General features: G+C 44.9%; 1 protein-coding gene across 4 annotated transcripts in view; it reads left to right on the top strand.

The window, feature by feature from the left end:
- VRK3 (VRK serine/threonine kinase 3) overlaps window positions 1-18,086 on the top strand; it is a 161,656-nt gene extending 143,570 nt beyond the window's left edge. For all 4 annotated transcript variants that reach the window (XM_029608855.1, XM_029608853.1, XM_029608852.1 and 1 more), the window contains 2 exons: window positions 12,179-12,315; window positions 17,242-18,086. In XM_029608855.1, the coding sequence (XP_029464715.1) occupies window positions 12,179-12,315; window positions 17,242-17,247 (143 nt within the window). In that variant the 3' untranslated portion in view covers window positions 17,248-18,086. The remainder of the gene's footprint in view (window positions 1-12,178; window positions 12,316-17,241) is intronic.
- The last annotated feature ends 3,823 nt before the right edge of the window (window positions 18,087-21,909 follow it).

Below are 21,909 nucleotides of genomic sequence, written 5' to 3'. Positions count from 1 at the left end.
CAGGATCAGTCCAGAATGTGGCAAAACCCCCACTACTTGCCTGCCAGTAGCCAGAAATCTCAACATAAAGTGCAGGTATAGCCAGCCTCTAAGTTTTGTATGGTCCAACTTTCTCACCACTCTGTAGTGGTAGAGTCAGCCCTTAAACAGGCCAGGAAGACTCAGGAAATCTCCAGCACTCCTCTATGGAAAGACATAAAGCTCTTGGACACTATTGTGAAAAAAATATTCTATGCTGAGCGCTTGTATTATGGCTTACCAGCTGTATATAGTGCAGTACTTGCACGAATGCTAAAGTCTAGACCCAGATCAAACAGAAAATGGTAGAGGATGCAGAGGAATGATAGGGGCTGGTTATAAGATAACACCATCATGAGGTTTTGTTGCATTTGATGCTGTTCTTGCAGTGATACAAAGAGATTATAATCAGATCAGACAATTTCCATCTTGGAGCTGCAGTGCTTATGATTTTGTTTGTGCATTTTATGTATTTTTTATGGACGTTTTAAGTGTAACCCACCTAGAATTGGGGATAGAGTGGGATACATTTTTTTAAATAAATAAATAGTCTGTATGTGGTCGGCCGTTGCCATTTTGAAAAAGGTGGCACTGGGGCAGGAGCTCCAGGGAGCCCTCTGGGTCTCATTAGATCACCAGGGATTTTAAGGTAATGCAAGGAGAGGAGTGAAGAGATCTATGGGGGGAGCGGGGGAATGGAAGAATGTTTTGCTAAAATAGGGCAGGGGGTGGTGGTGGTGGTGGGCCATGGACGGATGGCACATTCACTTTTTTCCACTTTTTTACTACTGGGATCATTTGCTGGGGTAGTGGAAGGTGTGTGTAAGATGGCAATCTCTCTCGAGCCTCCCTGGGTTTTGACATGAGATATTCAGGTGGCTTGGGCCCTTTCAGTTGAGCCCTGAAAGCATCGGGCACATTTCTCAGAACCACCTCCTTTTTTATGTCCCAGTCCTTCTGGGGAACGTTAGCTACAGCTCTTGAGTTGTAGCTAATTTTCCGCAAAATAATGTAACTTGTAAATTTTTATACAAGCCGCTTTATTTCATTAGCATGCAAATCATCTCATTACCATTTCCACATTGTGCCAGATTTTTATGTGGGGGGAAACAGCATGTGGTATTTGAAATACTGTGCATTATCTCTGCATTAAGGCTTTCAATGCTGTTTTCCATGTGTTAAAGCCTTAACACTACTTAGTAAATGGCCCCCTTAAATAGACCCTCTGGAGACAGGAAAATACCTTCTGTACCTGAATGTATCTCACATTGAGCTATCAATGAAAAGGTTTGAACTAAATCTAAATTAAAAAAAATAAATTGTTGTACTTGAAAATGTTTTTATAATTAGTTTTTGCCTCTTTGGTTAGTTTCCCTTCAAATTCTCTCTTGGCCTGCCTAATTACTTGTAATTTGCTAGTGCTTGTATTCTTTTCCATTTTCTTCCTTAGCATCTGCTTTCCATTTGTTAAAAGATACCTTTTGTGCCTTAATATCCTGTTTTACAGAACAATTTAGCAATGCTGATAGCCTTTTGGGAGATTTTTCAATCTTTTATAAAGTCTGGAATACATTTTTATTTGGACCATGTCACAGATCAAAGATCAGAATGAGGCTGTATAATCCCTCTCAACAAGCCAGAGCAGCCATGTGCACCACAAAAGTCATTCTAGCATTATAACTGACTATTTTTCCATAGACACCCCTTTCGGGCCTTTCATCAATACTATCTTCAGTCGCTCCCTACTCAGTATCAGCCACCTCTTGGCCGAGACCTAGACAAAGGAAACGCAGACAGGAAAAATTGACTCAAGTGGCCCAACCTAAACCAGGGCCCAGTTTTTGATCCTGTCACTCAATCCACACCCCTCCGTACCAGTTGGGGGCAAGATCCAACTTCTTCTGGAAAAGTGGCGCCTTGTTACCAATGATCCTTCAAATAGTGCACTGTGGGTTCTGCTTGCATTTCTCTCACTTAACAAACACTTCTCCCACACTGTTCTGTACTGCAGCTGGATCGATCCCATCTCCTACAACTGTGTCTGGAAGTTCAGACACTTCTACAGCAGCAGGCAATAGAACTTCTGCCTATATCCCAACATGCCCGGGGTTTTATTTCTGATACTTCCTCATCCCAAGAAATCCGGGGGTTTGTGGCCTATTCTGGATCTGAGGCTTCTGAACAAGCACCTGCTTCAAGAGATATTTAAAATGAACTCCCTCAGCACAATATTCCTCTACATTCAGAAGGGCAAATGGATGTGTGTGTTAGCTCTCAAGGATGCCTACTTGTACATACCCATCCACTGTTTCCATTGGCGCTATCTTCAATTCAAAGTGTATTCTATCCATTACTAATACAGTGTGCTCCTGTTTGACCTTTAAGCTGCCCCGAGAATTTCATCAAATGCTTGGTGGTGATAGCAGCTTATCTATGATGTCAGAGAATCCAAGTCTTCCCTTACCTGGATATCACAGCTCACTTTCGAGAATCTGTGCTCAACATTTTGTACCAGGCAATCACCTTGTAGCAGAGCTTAGTTTTTCTGATCAACTTCAAGAAGTCTAATTTGATGCCAGCCCAAAAACTAAAGTTTATAGGGGCATGGATAGACTCCTTATAGGACAGAGCATTTCTTCCCTCAGATTGAGTGTCCACCCCACTCTCATTGATTCACAAACTGTACTCATCACAATGAATGACAGTACTAGTTGTACCGGGACTCATGGTAGTTGCCGTACATATGATTGCACTAAATCCACATGCATGTTTGATGCCTTCAGTGAGGCCTATGTCTCCAAAGGGATCAACTACATAGCCCTTCTCCTGGGTGGTACAAATTTCCCAAGGGATAGCTTATGAGCTCCAGTGGTGGCAACAACCTCATGTTCTTCAAGAGGGTGCGCTTCTCTATCCTCCTCCATACTAAATAACTTTGACAACTGACGTCTCCACAAAAAAAAACAATAAGCTTGGGTGTAGCTTGCTTATTGCGGTGATTACTACCCCTAACTAATTAAGCTAGATATTTCACTTAGATGCAGTTCCAACACTGCTCTCTACATTAATGTGGGGTGGAAGGGATACAGAACCAAAAGGTTACTAAGAGCCAAGAGTAACAGATAAGTATGAGAAAAAAAAAGTGCGAAACTTGCTGGGCAGACTGGATGGGCCGTTTGGTCTTCTTCTGCCGTCATTTCTATGTTTCTATGTAAAAGAGTGGGGAGCTCACGTCTGCTCCTTTCAAACCCAGGGAACTTTGTCTCCCAAGGAAAGTCAAAATCAAATCAATCTATTAGAGTTGCCAGCAATAAGAAATGAATTGCAGATATTAGCACATCTTCTTCAGGGTAAGAGCATCCTCATTCAGACAGACAACTAGGTGGCCATGTTTTATATCATGAAACAAGGGGGAATGGAATTATAGATCTTATGCTAGGAGTCTATCTGGACTTGGGCAGACCTGAATTGGGCATGGCTGCAGGCCTCCTATATCCCAGGGATCTCCATCTTGCTCGCAGATCGGCTCAGCAGATTTTTTCGTCCACATGACCTATCTCTGCAACAATCTGTAGCACAGAAAATCTTCAGATTATGGGACCTGTTCGCCTCAGAGGAGAACAGAAAGGTAAATCAATTCTGCTCAGTTCATCCAAGTGAGCTAGGAATAGCGCAAGCTGCTTTGTTCCTCTACTGGGGGTTAAACTTAATGTTTGCTTTTCCAGCGATGCTGCTCATATCCAGAACTGTGCAAAAGGTTCTTCAGGATCATGCTTGACTAATCTTGATTGCTCTAGCCTAACCCAGACATGCATGGTGTACATATCTCATGCAACTTTCCAGCAGTACTCCCATCCTGCTGGGATCAGATCCAATGCTGTTAACTCAAGAGAGCAGGACTCTATTATCCCAATCTCGCTGCCTTCAGCTTAACAGCCTGGAAGTTGAGTACTCAATTATAACAGATCTTAACCTACCTAAAGAGATGGTCAATATCATAGTCTCATGTAGAAAACTGTCAACCAGGCCCAGCTACGCCTTCAAGTCAAATAGATATCTAAGTGGTGTCTATAAAAGGCATTTGACCCTTCCTCATGAGAGCCTCAGCATCTATTACAATACCTTCTTCATCTTTCAAACTCCAGTCTTGCCACATCTTTGGTGCAAGTGCACCTCAGCGCTATAGTGACCTACTATGATATGGTGGACAGTAAACTGATTTCTACTTATCTTCTAATATCTCAGTTCATAAAAGGATTGTTAAGTAACAAACCCCCTTCAAAAACCTCCTATATCATGGTATCTTAATATTGTACTTTCACAATTAATGAAGCCTCTGTTTGAGCCTCTGGAATCAGCTTCACTAAAATGTTTAACTTGGAAGGTGATTTTTCTCATTGCCATGACTTCAGCAAGAATGGTCAGAGAACTCCAGACTTGTGCACTACCTCCTTATCTGCAGTTCTTTCATAACAGGGCGGTTCTAGGCACTCACCCCACGTTTCTTCCAAAGGTGGTCTCCCCTTTTGACATCAATCAGTCCATCATGCTGCCTATATTTTTTCCAAGGCTGCATGCTCATGATGGTGAGAAAGCCCTTCATACTTTAGGCTGCAAATGAGTTTTGGTGTACTACAAAAGAAGAACTCAGCCCATAGTCAAACCAATCAGCTTTTTGTATCTTATGACCCAAACCATCTGGGAACTGCGATCACCAGGTGAACTTTATGTAATTGCTTGGCTGAATGCATCCAAAACTGCTATCACTTAGCAGGATTATAACTCACAGATTTGGTTAAAGCTCATTAGGTAAGAGCTATGGCCTCCTGTGGGGACCGGGTTGCTTACTAAGTATATGCTCCACTACAACCGTTAGCTTGGGGCTTCCCACATGTCTTGGCTAATTCAGCCTGCTTATTGACAGAAAAAGCAAGTTTGCTTACCATAAACGGTGTTTTCCATAGCTAGCAGGATGAATTAAGCATGGAATACCCACCCTTCTTCCTGGAGAGTTGACTACGTAGCTAAATTTAGCTCTAGTACTACTGATTGAGAAAGCTCACAAGGTAATGACCATGCAGGAATTCCCACACATACTGCTTAGTCCATTCGGTGCTGCCAGATGACGTCACTCCACATGTGATGGCTAATTCATTCTGCTGTCTATGGAAAAGACCATTACGGTAAGCAAGCTTGCATTCCAAGTTAATACTTTTAAAGAATATTCACATCTTATACAAACTTTTAAGCCTTGCAACTGCTCCGTTTAGTCTTCTTCTAATTAATTTCCTCATTTTATTATAGTCTTCCTTTTAAAATTATATAGTGGTCACGTGATGCGGTAAGTAGATGTGAATCGCTCTTGCTCCAGGGACCACCCCCTCCCCCATTTTCTTTGCTTTAAAGGCATTTTTCTTTTTTGTTCAGATTAGTTGGTGACTAATATTACATGGCAGATACTGTTGGTGCTTGTTGTTCTTGCTTTTGTCAGCAGAAGCATGTCTTCGAAGGCTTCAGAATAGGACAGGGAGAAGTTCTAGCCTGCTGATTCTAAAATGGCCAATGCGTCATTAGATGTCAGCTCCTGTGACTCTGGAGCTGACATCTAATGAAGCCCTTGTGGCAGAAGTCACCATGGTGGTAATGAAGACCCTGGAGCCTAACTTTGAAAAAGTTTATTCTAAGCTGGATGAAGTAACAAGTACCTTGGACACTTGTGTGGGAAATATAGGAGAACAGTCGGAGGGGAGGAGGTAAAGTTGGAATGTGAGAAAGGGAATAGGGGATGAGAATGAGGAGGAAATGGAAGATAGAGTGAGAGGGAAGGGAAGACAGAGGGGAAGAAGGGCTTGGGGTGAGAGGGTCAACTTGGTGATGAAAAAAGGATTAAATGAGGTGAGAGAAGAGATGCTCTGGGGGAGGTGAGAGAAGCAGAGATTGAGAGATGGGGTCTGCTGGAGAGGAGGAAGCTAAAAAAAATCAAAATTTACCACACTACAAAATCTTTACAATATCAAAACAAAGGTATTGCTTTCTTTGTAATTATTTAATTAGGAGGAAAAGACTTCAGATTTCAGATCTAGTAGTTGGTACAATCATTAGTCTAGAAAACCTCAAAAATTATATTTAAAAATTCAGTCTTTATTTATATTCAAAATTTTGATGAATTCATTTTTTTAGTAATGTTTCTTATTATATATAAAAAAGAAGCAAAATATTCAAAAACCCTTACTTCTTAAAGAGCAATCCTTTGGATTTAAACACTGGAAAAAAGGTTGACTTAACGATGTGATAGCCATGATGTAACGTACTCCAAAGAAACCAATACCTTTGTTTTGATATTGCAAAGATTTTGTAGTGTGGTAAATTCTGATTTTTATCTGGATTGAACCACACACACAGCCTACACTTATTGAGGAGAAAGTTAAGACAGGAGGACCCATGGAAGTGTGGGGAAGGTGAGATGGGCACCGCACATCTAATTTATTTGGGTCATTCTCTGGGGTCATTGTCGATTTTCGAGTGCTAAAATGGGGACTCACTGGCTAAGCCCTGCTCTCTGCCCTCCTTTACAGACAGTACCTCCCCAGCACAAGTTCTGTCTGTCCTGACATTTGATACATTCTGTACCTGCTATCACAGTGTCCTGTTGACTGTCCTCTTTTCACCAGGTTTTTAAGGTGCCTATTGTGTTTATATCTTAATTGAGTTCCTTACATTCTAACTCTCCAATGTTATTTTTTAGATCTCTGAGATTTTTTATTCTTGCTATTCCTATTCACAGTACATTTATTATTAGCAGGTGATTAAAGTAATCCACCTGAGATGCCTCATCTTTTCCATGTCCTCTCTATCAGGACAGTTCAGTTTTCCTTTTTTAACAGTGTGCTTAGAAAACACCTCACTCCAAACTACATTGCTCCTGAGCAACTGTTAGCTTCCCCCATCGCTTTTTTAGATTTTGGTACTGGCAACCACATTCCATTTTGGTGGAAGTGGAGCCCATCCCATTGGAACAGGCTCCCTTTTCCCCTAAACGCTTCCTAGTACTTAATGAATCTAAAGTTCCCTTTCCTGCATCATTTTCTCATCCATGCATTGAGACTGGAGCTCTGCCTGCCTCTGGGGTCGTGTGCATGGAACTGAGAGCATTTCTGAGAAAGCTACCCTGGAGGTTCTGGATGTGAATCTGATACTTTCAGTCCTAAATGTGGTCTCCAGATCCTCCCTCTTGCATCGTTCTATGTCATTGGTACCCACATGTACCAAGGCAGCTGGCTCACTAAAATCTTAGGGGTAGATTTTAAGAGGTACGCGCGGGCGTACATGTGCGCGGGCTACCCGACGAGCGCACATGTACGACCGATTTTATAACATGCACGCACAGGTGCGCGCATGTCATAAAATCAGGGGTCGGCGTGCGCAAGGAGGTGCACAATTGTGCACCTTGTGTGCGCCGATCCCGCGCCGAGCCACGCTGCCTTCTCCCATTCCCTCCATGGCCTCGGAGGGAACTTCCCTACCCCCCCACCCCACCTTCCCTTCCCGTCCCCTACCTCCCCTGCCCTTCCCCCCCCCCCCCGGACCGTCCCGCTCCCTCCCCGCCCCTTTTTGCAAGACCCGGGGCTTTACGCGCGTCGCCGGGCCTTTTGAAAATAGGCCCGGCACGCATAAGATCGGTTACGCGCGTACCCTTTTGAAAATACAGCCCTTAATCTTGGGAGGCAGGCCTGGTGCAACCGGGTGTGCACACCTTGCATTTGCACGGGGCGGCACTCCTGGGAGAGCAGCAGAAGAGGATGCGGGGCCGCCGGCAAGTTGAGCTTTGCCGGCAACCAAAACCAAAAAAGGCCACGAAGAAGAGAGGCGGGCCGCCAGCGGAGCTCAGCCCGCTGGCAGCCAAAAGTGAGGAAAGGCTGCAGCAGTTTTCCCTTTTAGCTGCACATGTGCACTCGCAGCTTTCCAGCCCCTGCCCCCATCGCAGAAAGGCCGGTGCAGCCAAACTGAAAGAAAGACTAGCCTGTGGGCCCGAATTTAAGGAAGAAGAAAGCCGGCGGGACTGTGGTGAAGCTCATCCCACCGTGGCCTGGAGAAAGGAGGCCTTGTATGTGTGTGAGAGAGAACCTGTGTGCATGTGTCTGTGTGAATTTCTATGTCAGAGCTTGTGTTCATGTATGTGTGTCTGTCAAAGCTTGAGTGTGTATCTGTGTCAGAGCTTGTATTCATGTGTATGTGTTTGTCTGTGTGAGAGCTTGAGTGCATATCTGTGTCAGAGCTTGTGTGCATGTGTAGACAAGGGTGTCTGTGTGAGAACTTGAGTGCGTGTCTGTGTCTGAGCTTGTGTTCATCTGTATGTGTATGTGCAGAGCTTGTGTTCATGTGTGTGTGTCTTGGTTACAGTATTTTGTGGTTAGCACCACAACAATGCATGTAAATATAATATGCATGTGATATTTTTGCCTCAGAAGATTGTACTTTTGAATGTTCTTTTTTTTTTTTTGTAAAATCTGTTATAAATGCATACTTGAATTTTATGTGTTTCAGAGGGTGAATGTGTGTGCAAGGCTGCAAAGTTTGCTTAGGGTACCTAATACCTTCCCTTGACTATGGGCTCCATGGGGGTAGGTGGGTGTCAGTTTTTTAAAATATAGGTTGCTGGAGGGAGCTGGGCTTTTTTGATGGGACCCAGGGCCGGTGGAAGCACTAGGCGAACTAGGCCTGGGCCTAGGGCGCCGAATATTAGGGGGCGCCGCAAGCAGTGGTATCCCAAGGGGAGCCAATGCCCCTTGGCGCAGGGAGACTCATGCGGCTGCCGGTGGACCTCATCCCACTGGCGGCTGAGCAGCAACACATAGCACGCAGGCAGATCGGCAGGGCCGTGGTAGAGCTCACATCACCACGGCCCAGAGAAAAAGGTTGCGTTCAAGCCTGCAGGTGCTCCTCCTCCTTCCTGACCACGTGACCCCGGAAGAAAACGTTGCCGGAGCCGCACTGGCAGGAAGGAGGAGGAGCATCAGCGCGTGCAGAAGAGGAGCAGCCACCACGGGCCGCCGCAAATCCCAAGTCGCAGCGGCCCGAGAAGAGGTAGCGGCCCAGTAGCAACCTGTGAAGAGGAGGCCCAGAGGTGAGAGAGAGGCTGAGGGCCTGTCGAGTGTGTATGTGTGCATGTATGAGATAAGTTGAGAGATTGTGTGTGAGAGTGAGTTGAAAGACTGTGTGTGGGAGTGAGGACCTGAACGTTTGCAGAGACAGCATATGAGAGCCTCTGTGTGTGTGAGAGTGAGAGCCTGTGCTTGAGCAAGACAGCATGTGGGAGTGAGAGAGCCTGTGTGTGTGAGTCAGACAGCATGTGCCAGTGAGAGACTGTGTGTATGAATGAGTGTATGAGAGACAGCATGTGACAGTGAGAGACTGTGTGTGTATGTGAGAGAGAAAGTATTTGAGCATGAGAACATGACTGTGTTTGAGGGACGAAGATGGAGAGAAAAGAAATAGAAAAAAAGACAATATAAAAGGAATTGGCAAAAAAATAAGAAAGGGAAAGTGGGAAAAAAAATCCTGTGACCAACCAATTAGAAAACTAAGATCAGACAGCAAAAGTAAAAAAAAAAAAAAAAAAAAATTACTTTTTAGCGATTGGCATATGTAATCTTTGGTAATGTGCAAGAGTAGCACTTTCTCTATGTGGATCTCACAATGTACGAGATCAGCATAGAGGAAGTGGAAACCCACAGGGCCTGCACAGAGGAGGCAGCAGAATGGGCTTCAGTGCCAATAGCAGCAATCGGCGCCTCCCCAATAGCCATGCGGCAGCAGAGGAATGAGAGAGGCTCTGAGGTTGCTGGCAAAAGAAAGAGAGGAGGGTCTGCCTTTAGTGTGTGCATGTGTATGAATGGGACTCTGCATGGGGGTGTATGTGTGTGAATGCATGGGTGCCTGCCTGGGGGATGGGGAGGGAGTGGTGTGAAAATGATGGGAGCCTGCGTGTGTGTGTGTGCGCGTGCGTGTCCGTGTCCATGTCCAGAAGAGTAAGAGTTTGTGTGGAGGGGGAGAGAGTGTCTTAGACCCTGAAAATGTGTCAGTGTCTGTGAGAGCGAGAGCTTATAGTGGATATAAGAGCATGAATATGTATGTGTGAGAGAGAGAGAGAGGATAACCTCCTAATTCTCGACAATATCAGGGAGACTGGAAATCAAGAGCTCCCACAGAAGGGGACAGCAGGGGCTTTTTAAAAATCCTTATTAGTTTTAATTATTGGGTGTTATTTGATATATGTGCTGTTTTGACATATTTTATTGGTGTTTGGGAAATTGTAAAAAATGTATATGATTTTAATTAATAGAAATTCTATTTATCAGTAGTTTTAAAATATTCTTTTATTATAGTTTTACTATTATAACTGATGCTTTATGTTTCTTGATTTTATTTGTTTTATGAGGAATGGTGGTTCTGTTTTTCCATTGTTAATATACAGAGTCTGGCTTCTTGGAGTTTCCATTTCAGTTTTTGTCTAATTTGTGCTACTTTATTTTGTATTCTGTTTTTGGTGAGAGTCTGTCTCTGCTCTGTGTGTGTGACCGTGATGAGAGATTCTGCTAGCATAGGGATCTATAGCAATCTGGTTTGTTTTGTTTCCTCAGTAGGTGGTGTATTGGTATTCTAGGACCCAGTGTAATATTTACCCTTGCTTTTTCACAGATAGGGTTATTGTTGTTTGAGTCCTTGGTGTTATTACTGTTATGTTATGATGGGATTGCAGTATAGATTTTGAGTGTCTTATTTGCGGGGTTTTGTGTTAGTTCACAATGTGTCTGACAGTGAAAGGTGTTTGTGCTGCTGTTACTGTGAGGTGACACCAGAATTTGAAAATATCTTTTAGTATGATGAGCTGTAAGGGAAACACCCAAGCTCCATTGTTTGGGGGAATTTCAGTGGATGCACAGAGTTACAGAACTGGAGGTGCAGGATTTGTATTGACATTCTGTCCCTTCCTATATATTCCAGACTTCACTCTCATAGCCATATAGAATTAGTTGAATGAGGCTATCAAATAATTTTATAGTGTGAAACTGGCCAGCTTTTTAAAATTACTCAGAAGATCCTTTGGATTTTTTTATTAACACATTTTTTTATAACCAATTTTAAAGCAGGATCCATGCTATAGAGGTGGGTGTGATGAAGAAATATCATTTTGGCTCCCTCCCCTCCAAAAAAAAATTCTGTCTAGAGACGCCACTGATTTTCTGTGACCTTAAGCATTAGTACAAGAAGCATTAAAGGGGGGGATGCTGGAGAGGCACACAAATGCATTGGCCCTGTATGAGAGTTGTTGTTGGTCATGGGGAAGATTTGTTTTGTATTACTTTTTTGATTCTGTTTTTGAATTTGCCTTCTTAGTTCGCCATAGATGCCCTATCCAAGTACAGGTTTGATAAAGTTTATGTGCTCCGTTGTTAGAATGGTTTTAGTTAATAGGAAAGGTTATTATGGTAGATGAAAAGCAGGCTAGCACTTCAGGTGTACACGAAGGGGGCGCACAAAGGGGCAAGCTCCTCTGTTGCACTCCTTTGTGCACTTCAAGGGCGCGCACCCACCGGAGACCCTTGGTGCGCCACTGGGTGCGAACCATATGGGGCCGCAAGTGGCGGCAAAGAGGAGTGGAGATTTGGCGGGCCGCGAGCAGTGCCCAACCTGCTCGCGACCCAGAAAACCACACAGTCAGTGGGCGTGATCTAGAATGAGGTAGGAGTCGGGACCCGAGGGGGGGGGGGGGGGCCGCAAGGGAGAAGGCTCGCCTAGGGCACCTAATCCCCTTGCACCGGCCCTGATGGGACCGGGACAGAAACTGAATGAATCGGGGGCAGGAAGCAAAGGGCGGGGGTGGGGAGGCAACAAAGTAATTGTTCGCACAGGGCAGCCAGAAAGCTAGCACCGGCCCTTTGGAGCGGCATCAACTGCCAGCTGGTAATCCTGTTCCACTATTGCTTCAGGAATAGGATTGACAAACTAAAGAAAAGAGCAGAGGTGGAAATGTTTAGAAGGATGCTACATACTTGTTTCTCTCTCACTCTATTTTCTTCTTACAAGACCGCATGCTGCATTATAAACACACACTAACCTTTTCTGAAGTCCATCAAATACTGATGTTATTGATTTGCAGGTGCAGTGAAAAAATACCTGGAGCAGGTCATGTTCTTGAGCTACGATGAGAAGCCGGACTATGAGGCCCTCAAGAAGATCCTTGCAGAGGCGCTGCAAAATATGAATTCCTTTGCCTATAACCCAGTGAATCTTAGGGTATGCCTATGGATAACATGTTCTTCTGCTGTTTAGCCCTCTCTTTGCCTTCGCCAGTCATTGTACCATTGCCAGGGCAGTAAACAAGAAGGGCCTCTCGCCCTGGGTTAAATTGCATGTTTCTAATTCCATGAAGAGGCAGCAAGGTGGCACTGAAGCTCTTGCAACCTTTCTTTGTAAAATTCTCTATTCTCATTGCTCCTGCCAAGAGTGATTCTGTAACCTCTGCCCCCAAGAAGCCAGATGGCTGCTCTGCTTCCCACTGCACCACTCACTCTTCCACCTAACTCTTAATTATTATTAATTCACTTATTTTGCCATGAGAGTTTTACTGACTCTGTCTGAAGTACGTTGTAAAGTACATTTATTTATTTATTTATTTTAAATTTTTCTATACCGAAATTCCTGTATTACATACAAATCAATCCGGTTCACAAATAACGGCAACTCGCCCGAGGCTTGATTGGCCAGGGCTTTTTACATTAAACAATAAATACGGCTTAATTACGGCTTAAATACATAAACTGCTAATTACTCTTAACATTTAAACAGTTAAATAGGGCTTAATTACATTAAACAGTTACACAGGCTTATTTATCTTAAACAGGCGATTACATGGCAATTAATGCCAGTGGATTCGATAGATAGGAGCATGAAGCAGTAGGCTATGAGACCCCAACTATACAGATAATGTTAACAACCGTGAGTCTTGGAGAGATTATGGTGATGGATAATTTGATGGAGTTTATATATATATATATATATTTTTTTTTTTTTGGCTGAAAATAGTCAGGGGTTGAAGAGCTTGTCAGAGATAAGACTGAGGGCAAAAGGGCATTAGGTAGGGGGAGAGGTTGGTAGTGTAAGGAGGTGGGAAGGCTTGGTTACGTTAAGAATCTGGGAACGCTTGTCTGAAGAGCCAAGTCTTTAGCCTTTTTTTGAACTCCGGTAGGCTTGGTTCAAAGCGTAGGTCTGGAGGAAGCGTGTTCCATTTGTGGGGACCAACTGTTGATAGTGCTCTCTTTCTTAATAGTGATTTTGCTGGAGGTGCATACAGCGAGCCTTTGTATGCGCTTCTGATGGGTCTTGATGATGTGTGTGCTCGCAGTTGTGACTGTAGTGTGATGGGAGCGATGTTGTGTATTGCTTTGTAGATGATGGTGAGTGTTTTGAACAGAATTCTGTATTTGATGGGTAGCCAGTGTAAATTGCAGAGAATAGGGGTGATATGATCTCTTTTCTTAGTTTGTGAGGATTCTGGCAGATGCGTTCTGAACCATCTGTTAGGGGTTTGATAGTGTTAGCGGGGAGACCGAGAAGGATGGAGTTGCAGTAGTCGAGTTTTGTTAGGATGATGGATTGTAGAACTAGGCAGAAGTCGCTGAAATGTAGGAGAGGTTTTAGCTTTTTGAGGACTTGAAGTTTGTAAAAGCAGTCTTTGGTGGTGTTATTTATAAATTTTTTTAGGTTTAGTTGGTTGTCCATCCAAATTCCTAGGTTTCTGACATCTGGGGTGAAATCCATGCTTAGTGTAGAGGATAGTGCAGGGATTGTTGTGTTGATCTTGGAGTCATGAGAAATGATTAGCATCTCTGTTTTGTTGTCATTCAGGACTAGGTTAAGGCTGGAGAGTAGTTGTTTGATTGATTGCAGGCATTCCTTCCAGTGGATGATGGTTCTTAGAAGTGATTCGGTGACATGAATGAGTATCTGTATGTCGTCCGCAAAAAGGTAATAGGTGAGATTGAGGTTGGAGAGAAGTTGACAGAGAGGGAGGAGGTAGATATTGAAGAGCGTTGGTGAGAGTGATGAGCCTTGAGGTACCCCTTGGTCTGAAAGGACCGGTTGAGATTCCTTGTTGTTTATCCTGACTTTGTAGAATCTGTTACACAAGAAGGACTTGAACCAGCTGAGAGCTGTACCTTTGATACCTATGTTTGCTAATTGGTTTATGAGTATGGTGTGGTTTACAGTATCGAAAGCTGAGGATAAGTCTAGCAGTATCAGTAGGTGTGATTGTTTTTTCTCCAGATTTAGTAGGATGGTGTCTGTGAGAGAAAGCAGCAGTGACTCGGTGTTTCGAGATTTGCAGAAGCCGTACTGAGCTGGAGAGAGAATATTATGTTCTTCGAGGTATTCTGCCAGTTGTTTGTTTACCGCTTTTTCCATCAGTTTGGCTATCAAAGGGAGGTTTGCGATAGGCCGGAAGTTTGCTGGGTCAGTCGGTGAGGCGTTCGGTTTTTTGAGTAGGGGTTTGAGAATTGCTAGTTTTAGCTGATTGGGAACTATGCCTTGAGTTAGTGAAGAATTAATGATTTTCGCAATTGGTTGTGCAATGGTGTTTGGTATGGAGGTGAGTAGGTTCGTAGGTATTGGGTCTGATGGGTGGGAAGAGGGTTTTATTTTCTTGAGGGTATTTTCAATCTCCAGTGTGGAGGTGGGTTCGAAGCATTCAAGGCTGCACTTCTGTTGAGGCTGCGATTTGCTGGGTGGGTTGGGTGCGTAGTTCTGGGTTGAAATGGAGCGGGTGAGATTGGTGATTTTTGTCTTGAATTAGTTGGCGAGTTCGTTGGCTTTGTCGAGAGCTTGGTGATCTACATGTGTGTGTGTGTGCGTGCGTGCGTGTGTGTGTGTATGTATAGATAGGTGGATAGATGTGGGTATTTTCACAAAATACACACATTGTCCAGGATACAAGAAGCGAGCCACTCTACTGTAGTGAGAGGGATCCTTCTTGCTTATTGAGGCACTTACTGTAAATTCTCATTTCTAGTGAAGAGCATAGCTCTCATGGTATTGACTGTCATTGTGTACAAAGAAATGCAAATAGCAATCTTCAGGCAAATGTAACCAGTTTTTGACACAATACACTTATGAAGTTATGCATTTCTGTCCTTGGAGGGGTGAGAGGCTTCATATGTCTTAAGCTCCATCACCGCCATCTAACCCAAGGCCCCCTATAAGCCCACATAATATGAAGGGTTGTAAAGTTGGTCTCCCTGCTTTTTTTTTTAGCATGGTTACAACAGAAATCATACAAGCAACACCAAAGGCAAAATCAAGGCTCCTCATTATTTTAAGGTTCTTATTTTAACAGAAAACTGTAGGTTCCCAGCCTCATTACATTAAGCATACGCAGAAGATTCCAGAAACCGAATAACCTCTCCAAGTTACATGAAGACAGTAAACCTAAGAAATGGAAAACCTTACCATGCTGAGAGAGTTTCATGTTGCAGGTTTCATGTAGTTTCACACCCCCACTTCAACCTCCAGATCACAAGCAGCATGTCCCAGCCATTGTGCTAGATCAGGAGAGTTAAGGCCTGGCTTCTTTTTTCCCTCCTGGCCTGTAGGATGTCCTAATGCCTGAAGGAGGGATTGGGAGAGCAGCGTTTTGCTGCTGCTCCTTCCTCCTCTGCTGGCTTTCCTCTGTATTTGAAACTGCAGAGGCCTTGTAGTATTGCAGAACTTACTTGCGGGCCGATTCAGTAAAAACCGCGGGAGAGCCGGCGCTCCGAGGCGAGCGCCCAGGCCACTCTCCTGGGTGCGTGATTGACTATTTAAATGAGGGCCTGCGGTAAAAGGAGGCACTAGGGACACTAGCGCGTCCCTTGTGCCTCCTTTTTGACAGAATCTGCGGCTGTCTGTGGGTTTGACAGCCGATGCTCAATTTTACCAGCGTCGGTTCTCAAACCTGCTGACAGCCACGGGTTCGGAAAATGGATGCCAGCTAAATTGAACGTCCGTCTTCCAACCCACGGGCAGATTTTAAAATTTTTTTTTTTTTAATTTTACATTTTTTTTTAATTTTGGGGCCTCCAACTTAATATCGCTATGGTGGGTGTACAGAAAAGCAGTTTTTTCTGCTTTTCTGTACACTTTCCCTGTGCTGGCTGAAATTAACTTCTGCATGTTGCGGGCGCTATTAGTTTCGCGGGGTTGGACATGCGTTTTTGACGCGCTATTACCCCTTACTGTATAAGGGGTAAAAATAGCGCATTGAAAACACGCGGCCAAACCGGGGCTAAAGGTGCGCTCGGCCAAGCACACCATACTGTATCGGCCCGTTGGTGAGTGGAAGGGTGGGAATCAAACTAGTAACTAATTGCCCAGGAACCAGAACTCTCAGAACAAGTAAGTGACCTTTGCAAACTCACAATTCTAACACTGGCAAAAAAAAAAATTATTATCTTTTACTAGCTCAGAGATTCAGAGTTTATTTTCCTACAATACAATTCAAACACTGGCAAATAAATACTAACCTTAAAATTAGTATCGCTTTAGTTTTAAAAATGTTTAACCCACACGCATTCCATAGGCTAAATGCTAACCCTTTCAGCTCAAAGCAGAAATATCCCAAATGATTTCTTCCAAACTTGTATCTCCCTTCTAGGATGTTTGTAGTGTCAACCACAGAGGTACTGGGCCACTGTAAAAATATTCCCCATTTCTCTGTTAAATCTGGCGAATTACAATGCAGCAGTATTGGAAGTATCTTTAAACAGCTGCATTGTGGTATTTTATCCACAAAGGGTTGCTGACCTCAATATAAGCAGGAACGTGAGAAAATATGGTGGTGGAGAGAATTAGTATGTGATGGCTCAGTGGGCTCCAGTCTCTTCAACCCATGTCACCTAGACTATAGGAGATATCCCGATTGAAGCCTCTCAGTCAGACCTGACTGTAGGGTGTAGTTGCATGGAAATGGTGATCCTAACCAGTGAAATGAACAGGTGCAAACTGGATATTGTAAAGCAGCACCCAGAAACTCCTTAAAGTCATTCCACCTACATATCCTCTCGGCATGCATGACCTCTTTCTGGCCCAGAATGTGTAAATTGTAAAGCCCTGGAGATAAAAGCATGGTATGAATGTCAAAACTGAATAGACACTTATTTCCTGTTTTGCTTTTACATTTTCTTTCAGGTTTGACTTGGAGCCTTTAAAGAAGAATGAAGCAAACTGAATGTTTTACTGTTTGGGGAAAAATGACAACTACTCACTGGGTCGTTTTGTGAGCTGCTTTTAATCATCTGTTTTATGCTTCTGTTTTTATGAAGGGATTTCTTTTATAGGAAAATTTTACTGTGACTTTAAAGGCTGCTTACTGAGCCAACATGTTAGCTTTGTGAGCTAGAAGTAATGTGAAGATTTATTACTGAAGAACTGTCCGGTGCTTGGAATCACTGCTGCAGACTCTGCAATGATGATTCGCTTTGCTGTTGAGGGTGAGGGATCGGCTTTCTGCTGTGGGGCTGGGTTAGAACAATTAAAAGAACGATAAGGCTGATGGGGCTGGACAGACATCAAGTTTGAAAATAAATGTACATGTTGACCTTGTAGAAGGCTGACTTTCCTTTACTGACTGGTTTGAAAGACGAACAGCAGTTTGCCGTAACACCACCTCATTGCTGCCTGGCTCACTCCATCACCCTGAAATTTGATCCTTGTTTTCTAGCTCCCAAAACAGTCTTCAGGATAAGGGGCGGACTGCCTTGGGGTGGCAGCTAGAAATGCGCACCGAGTAGACTGAAATCAATGGATTTCTAGTCATCTTTTAGCAAATTTCACCTGTCAAGTTGTATACGATTGTTAGTTTTATTTGTATATGATTATACTGTTGAAACCACACTGTTTCTAGTTCATTTTTTGGTGGGGGAAGGTTTTAAACGGACATTTTTCTGCTACAGAATACACCTGCTGAACTCATTGCTGTCACAAACTATGTGTATTTTGTGTGTTCATATCTTAATTAAAAAGGTTGCAAGAAAGCCTAGACTGAATTTATATCACATGGCGACATTGTTAAATTGATAAAACCAATTAAGTTATACTTGTCAAATCCAGACCAGACTTGCAGAACCTGACAGTAGCTTTTGCGTGTATTGTTATCATCCTATTGAATACATTTGCATGTTGAGGAAAACACACTGGATCCCATGTTTGTCCTCTGTATAATCAGTGCCAGGTTAACCTTTCCAGCCGGGGGAGGAGGAAAGCTCTCTCCAAAATCATGGCTGCTTGGGGCAGATCCCCATGTATTTCTGTGGCCTGGAGAGATCCCAATGCCTCCTGATGTCACATCAGCTGACTGACCCGAGCCAAGCAGGATCATCATTTCCTGAGAAGGGGACAGGTTTCCACCTCTAGCCTTTAGGGATCCACAGTGCTTAAACAGTAAACTAATTCAAAAAGGCATGGAATAAACAATGTGGATCCCTAAAGGCTGGAGTGGAAATGAAGAGAAGGATTCATGAGTGGCAGCTACTACCCCTAATAGGACATGGGAATTACTACCCTGAACCAATCAGCTTTCATGATTTTGATGCAATTGCAACATCACTCTCCGCTTCATCGGCAGGGGAAAAAGGTCAGGGCCCTGATTTTTACAGTCTGGGATTCTAATACGCAGGCAATATGGAAAAAGTACAGGACTGCTTCTATGGCCAAGTCCAAAAGCAGAGCACGTTCAAGAGGCATTGTCTGAATTAACAAGAAGACTGCCCCATTCTCAGGCCGATTCAGTAAAGTGAGCGGGAGAGCCGGCGCTCCGAGGCGAGTGCCCGCTCTCCCAACGCGCACCCAGGCACCTCTCCTGGGCGCGCGACTCAGTATTCAAATGAGGGCCCGCGCTAATAAGGAGGCTTGGCAGAAGCAGCGGCTGTCAGCGGGTTTGACAGCGACGCTTAATTTTACCAGCGTTGGTTGTCGAACCCGCTGACAGCCACGGGTTCGGAAAACGGACAGCAGCAAAATTGAGCGTCCATTTTCCAACCCATGGGCCATGGGCAGATTTTTTTTTTTTTAAGATTTTTTATTTTTTTTTTATTTTTGGGGCCTCCGACTTAATATCACTATGATATTTAGTCGGAGGGTGTACAGAAAAGCAGGTTTTTCTGCTTTTCTGTACACTTGCCCGGTGCTGGCCGAATTGCTGGGCAGACTGGATGGACCATTTGGTCATCATCTGCCATCAAAACTGTTACTATGTTATTTCCAGTGGCAGTGCAGATTTCCGGTTGGGATGTCCATTCTGGATATAGTAAAATTTATTTTTTAAGTCTTCCTTCTGGTACAGATATAAAATGTAAACAGTGTAAATGCACCATGCTATAATAATACAGTAAATCAATAATAAAGAATGGTTTGGTATTCACCACATAGTGCCTTGCCAGAATTCATGCTGGCAAACCATAGACAAATGTGCCTTCAGGAGGGGACAGGAAATGGGGAAAACATTTTTTAAAATTAGTCTTTCTTAAAATATAGTGTTTTGGGGGACGGTCTAGTAGCCCAGTTGCAAGTGCTGTGCACTGCCATACTAGTTATGCCTCTCTCTGTGCAGCCCATCATCCTTGTGGCTCTAGCCACCGCCTTGTCACATTGTTTTCCCCACCTTGAGATCATGTCACTATCAGCTTGAGGCCTCTCTGCTGATAAGTGTACATCAGCATCTTCTCCCCTGCACCCTTCCCCCCCACCTCATTCGTATGCAGCTCTTTTGGAAGTTTGCATCCCAAATGCATGACCCTGCACTTTTTTTGCATTGAATTTCCCTGTTCGTACCCGGATCAGTCCAGTCCGTGGGTTGAGCCTCCTTTCCAGCAGGTGGAGACAGACCAAATCTGAAAGGGTAACCTATATGAGGACAGAGCCTACCCTGCAGCCCTTCAGTATTTGTCTGTCTCCAGCAGGTGGATCAGCTCACCCTTCGGTCTCCTGATTTAGGCTAGTCAGCCTTCTTTTTCTTCTTGGATCAAGCAAGTACTTCTTCCTTAGGGATTTTGATTGGATTTCTTCCTATAAAAAAAAAAGAAGAAAGAGTTAAATTTTTAGTCTGTGCAGGAGACTGTCCGGTCTCCTGGCTCTTGCCAGACTCAGGGGGGCTTCGCCCCTTGTGCGGAGCATAGTCCGAGTCCGTGGTTGCTTCCAGGTATGGGGACCGAGGCTGGTGGTCCAGTCATTCATCTCTCCTCCCCTGGTTGCCTAGGGAGCATAGTGCTCCATTGTTGTGCTCAGTCTGAGTTTTAAAAAAAATAAAATAAAATAATACAATTATAAGAAGTCTTTAATTTGGCTTTACCTGGGATTCGAACCGGCAGCCAGACAGACAGGAGCGTGTGGGCTTCACTCCCCCGCCTCCGCTCCTGCTAGCGGGCTGCCAATCATATCTATTTTTAACTTTTTTTCTTCAGCACGCGGCTCCTCTTCACTGAGGATGCTGCGGCCAGCAACCTGCCTCGCGTGTGGGCAGCCTTCATCGTGTCTATTGCGCCAGGGGCCCTGCCCGCCGGGTGAGGAAGGCCCCTTCTCAGCAGGGCAGGCAAGTTCAGTCTGGGGACGGAACCCCCAGCGCATGGCCAGGCCATTCCCGGGTCGGCAAAGCCCGGGAACAGTGGCCATTTTGGGTTTTTCCTCAGCTCCCAATTCGGAGCTGCCTGGGGCTGGGAAGCCAGATTTTAGCGATTTTTTTTTCCCCCCCGATTTGAGCCCCTAGGCCCCCCCGGGAACTCTAAAGCTCGTTTTTCCTCAGAATTTGTCGTCCTCCTGCATAAATCCTATTTGGCTAGCTTGCAGGAGGAGGAGGAGGGCTCCCCCCCCCCCCCGGCAAAAATTCCGTGCCCCACACCACTACCTATTTGTCCTGCCACGGAACCTCCGGGGTCCGTGCGGGGTGGTCCCGGGGGTGGCCCCCATCCCTGACCCCCCCGGTGGCCCCAGTTATTCCGGATCCCAATCCCACTTCAGATTTGGCGAGCGCACTCCCGCCCCTGGAGGGGGACGATCCTAGGGTTCTCCGCATGTTTCAGCGTGAGGAGTTGGAGCCCCTCATTCCTTTTGCCCTCCAGGAGCTGGGGCTGGAGGGCCCCCCTGCGGATACCCTTACGGCCTCCTTGCCCAAGAATATGGACCCGGTCCTGGCGGGACTCAGGGCCCCGGCAAGCGCTTTTCCTTTTCATCCTATGAACAAGTTGCTGCTCTTGCATGAATGGGAGGCTCCCGAAGCGGGACTCCGGGTGGGGCGGGCTATGGATAAGCTCTACCCCCTCCCGGAGGAATGCTTAGACATGTTGAAGATCCCCACCGTGGACTCCTCGGTTTCTGCGGTCACCAAGCACACCACTATCCCTGTGGTGGGATCGACGGCTCTGAAGGACGGACAGGACCATAAGCTCGAGGCCCATATGAAACGTATTTTTGAAGTCCTGGCTCTGGGGGTCCAAGCTACTATCTGCAGCAGTCTCATGCAGCGGGCAGGTCTCAGGTGGGTTCAACAATTACTGAGCACCCAGGACCTCCCATCTGCAGAGGCGGAGCAGGCTTGAACGTCTGGAAGCAAGAAACCTGTGAGGGAGTCGGTTGGACCATTAGATGACCGAGGGGTTAAAGGGGCTCTTAGGGAAGATAAGGCCATTGCAGAAAGACTAAATGAATTCTTTGCTTCCGTGTTTACTAATGAGGATGTTGGGGAGATGCCAGTTCCGGAGATGGTTTTCAGGGGTGAAATTCCTCCTATCTCCAAAGATCTATTGAGCAACGCCTGCCAGAGCCTCTCCGCACTCCCTTAGTATCCTTGGATTTACCTTATTTTGC

This window comes from Rhinatrema bivittatum, chromosome 7 (genome assembly GCF_901001135.1).
Source record: "Rhinatrema bivittatum chromosome 7, aRhiBiv1.1, whole genome shotgun sequence".
NCBI classification, from domain to species: domain Eukaryota; kingdom Metazoa; phylum Chordata; class Amphibia; order Gymnophiona; family Rhinatrematidae; genus Rhinatrema; species Rhinatrema bivittatum.
This window is presented reverse-complemented; position numbering and strand designations above follow the sequence as displayed.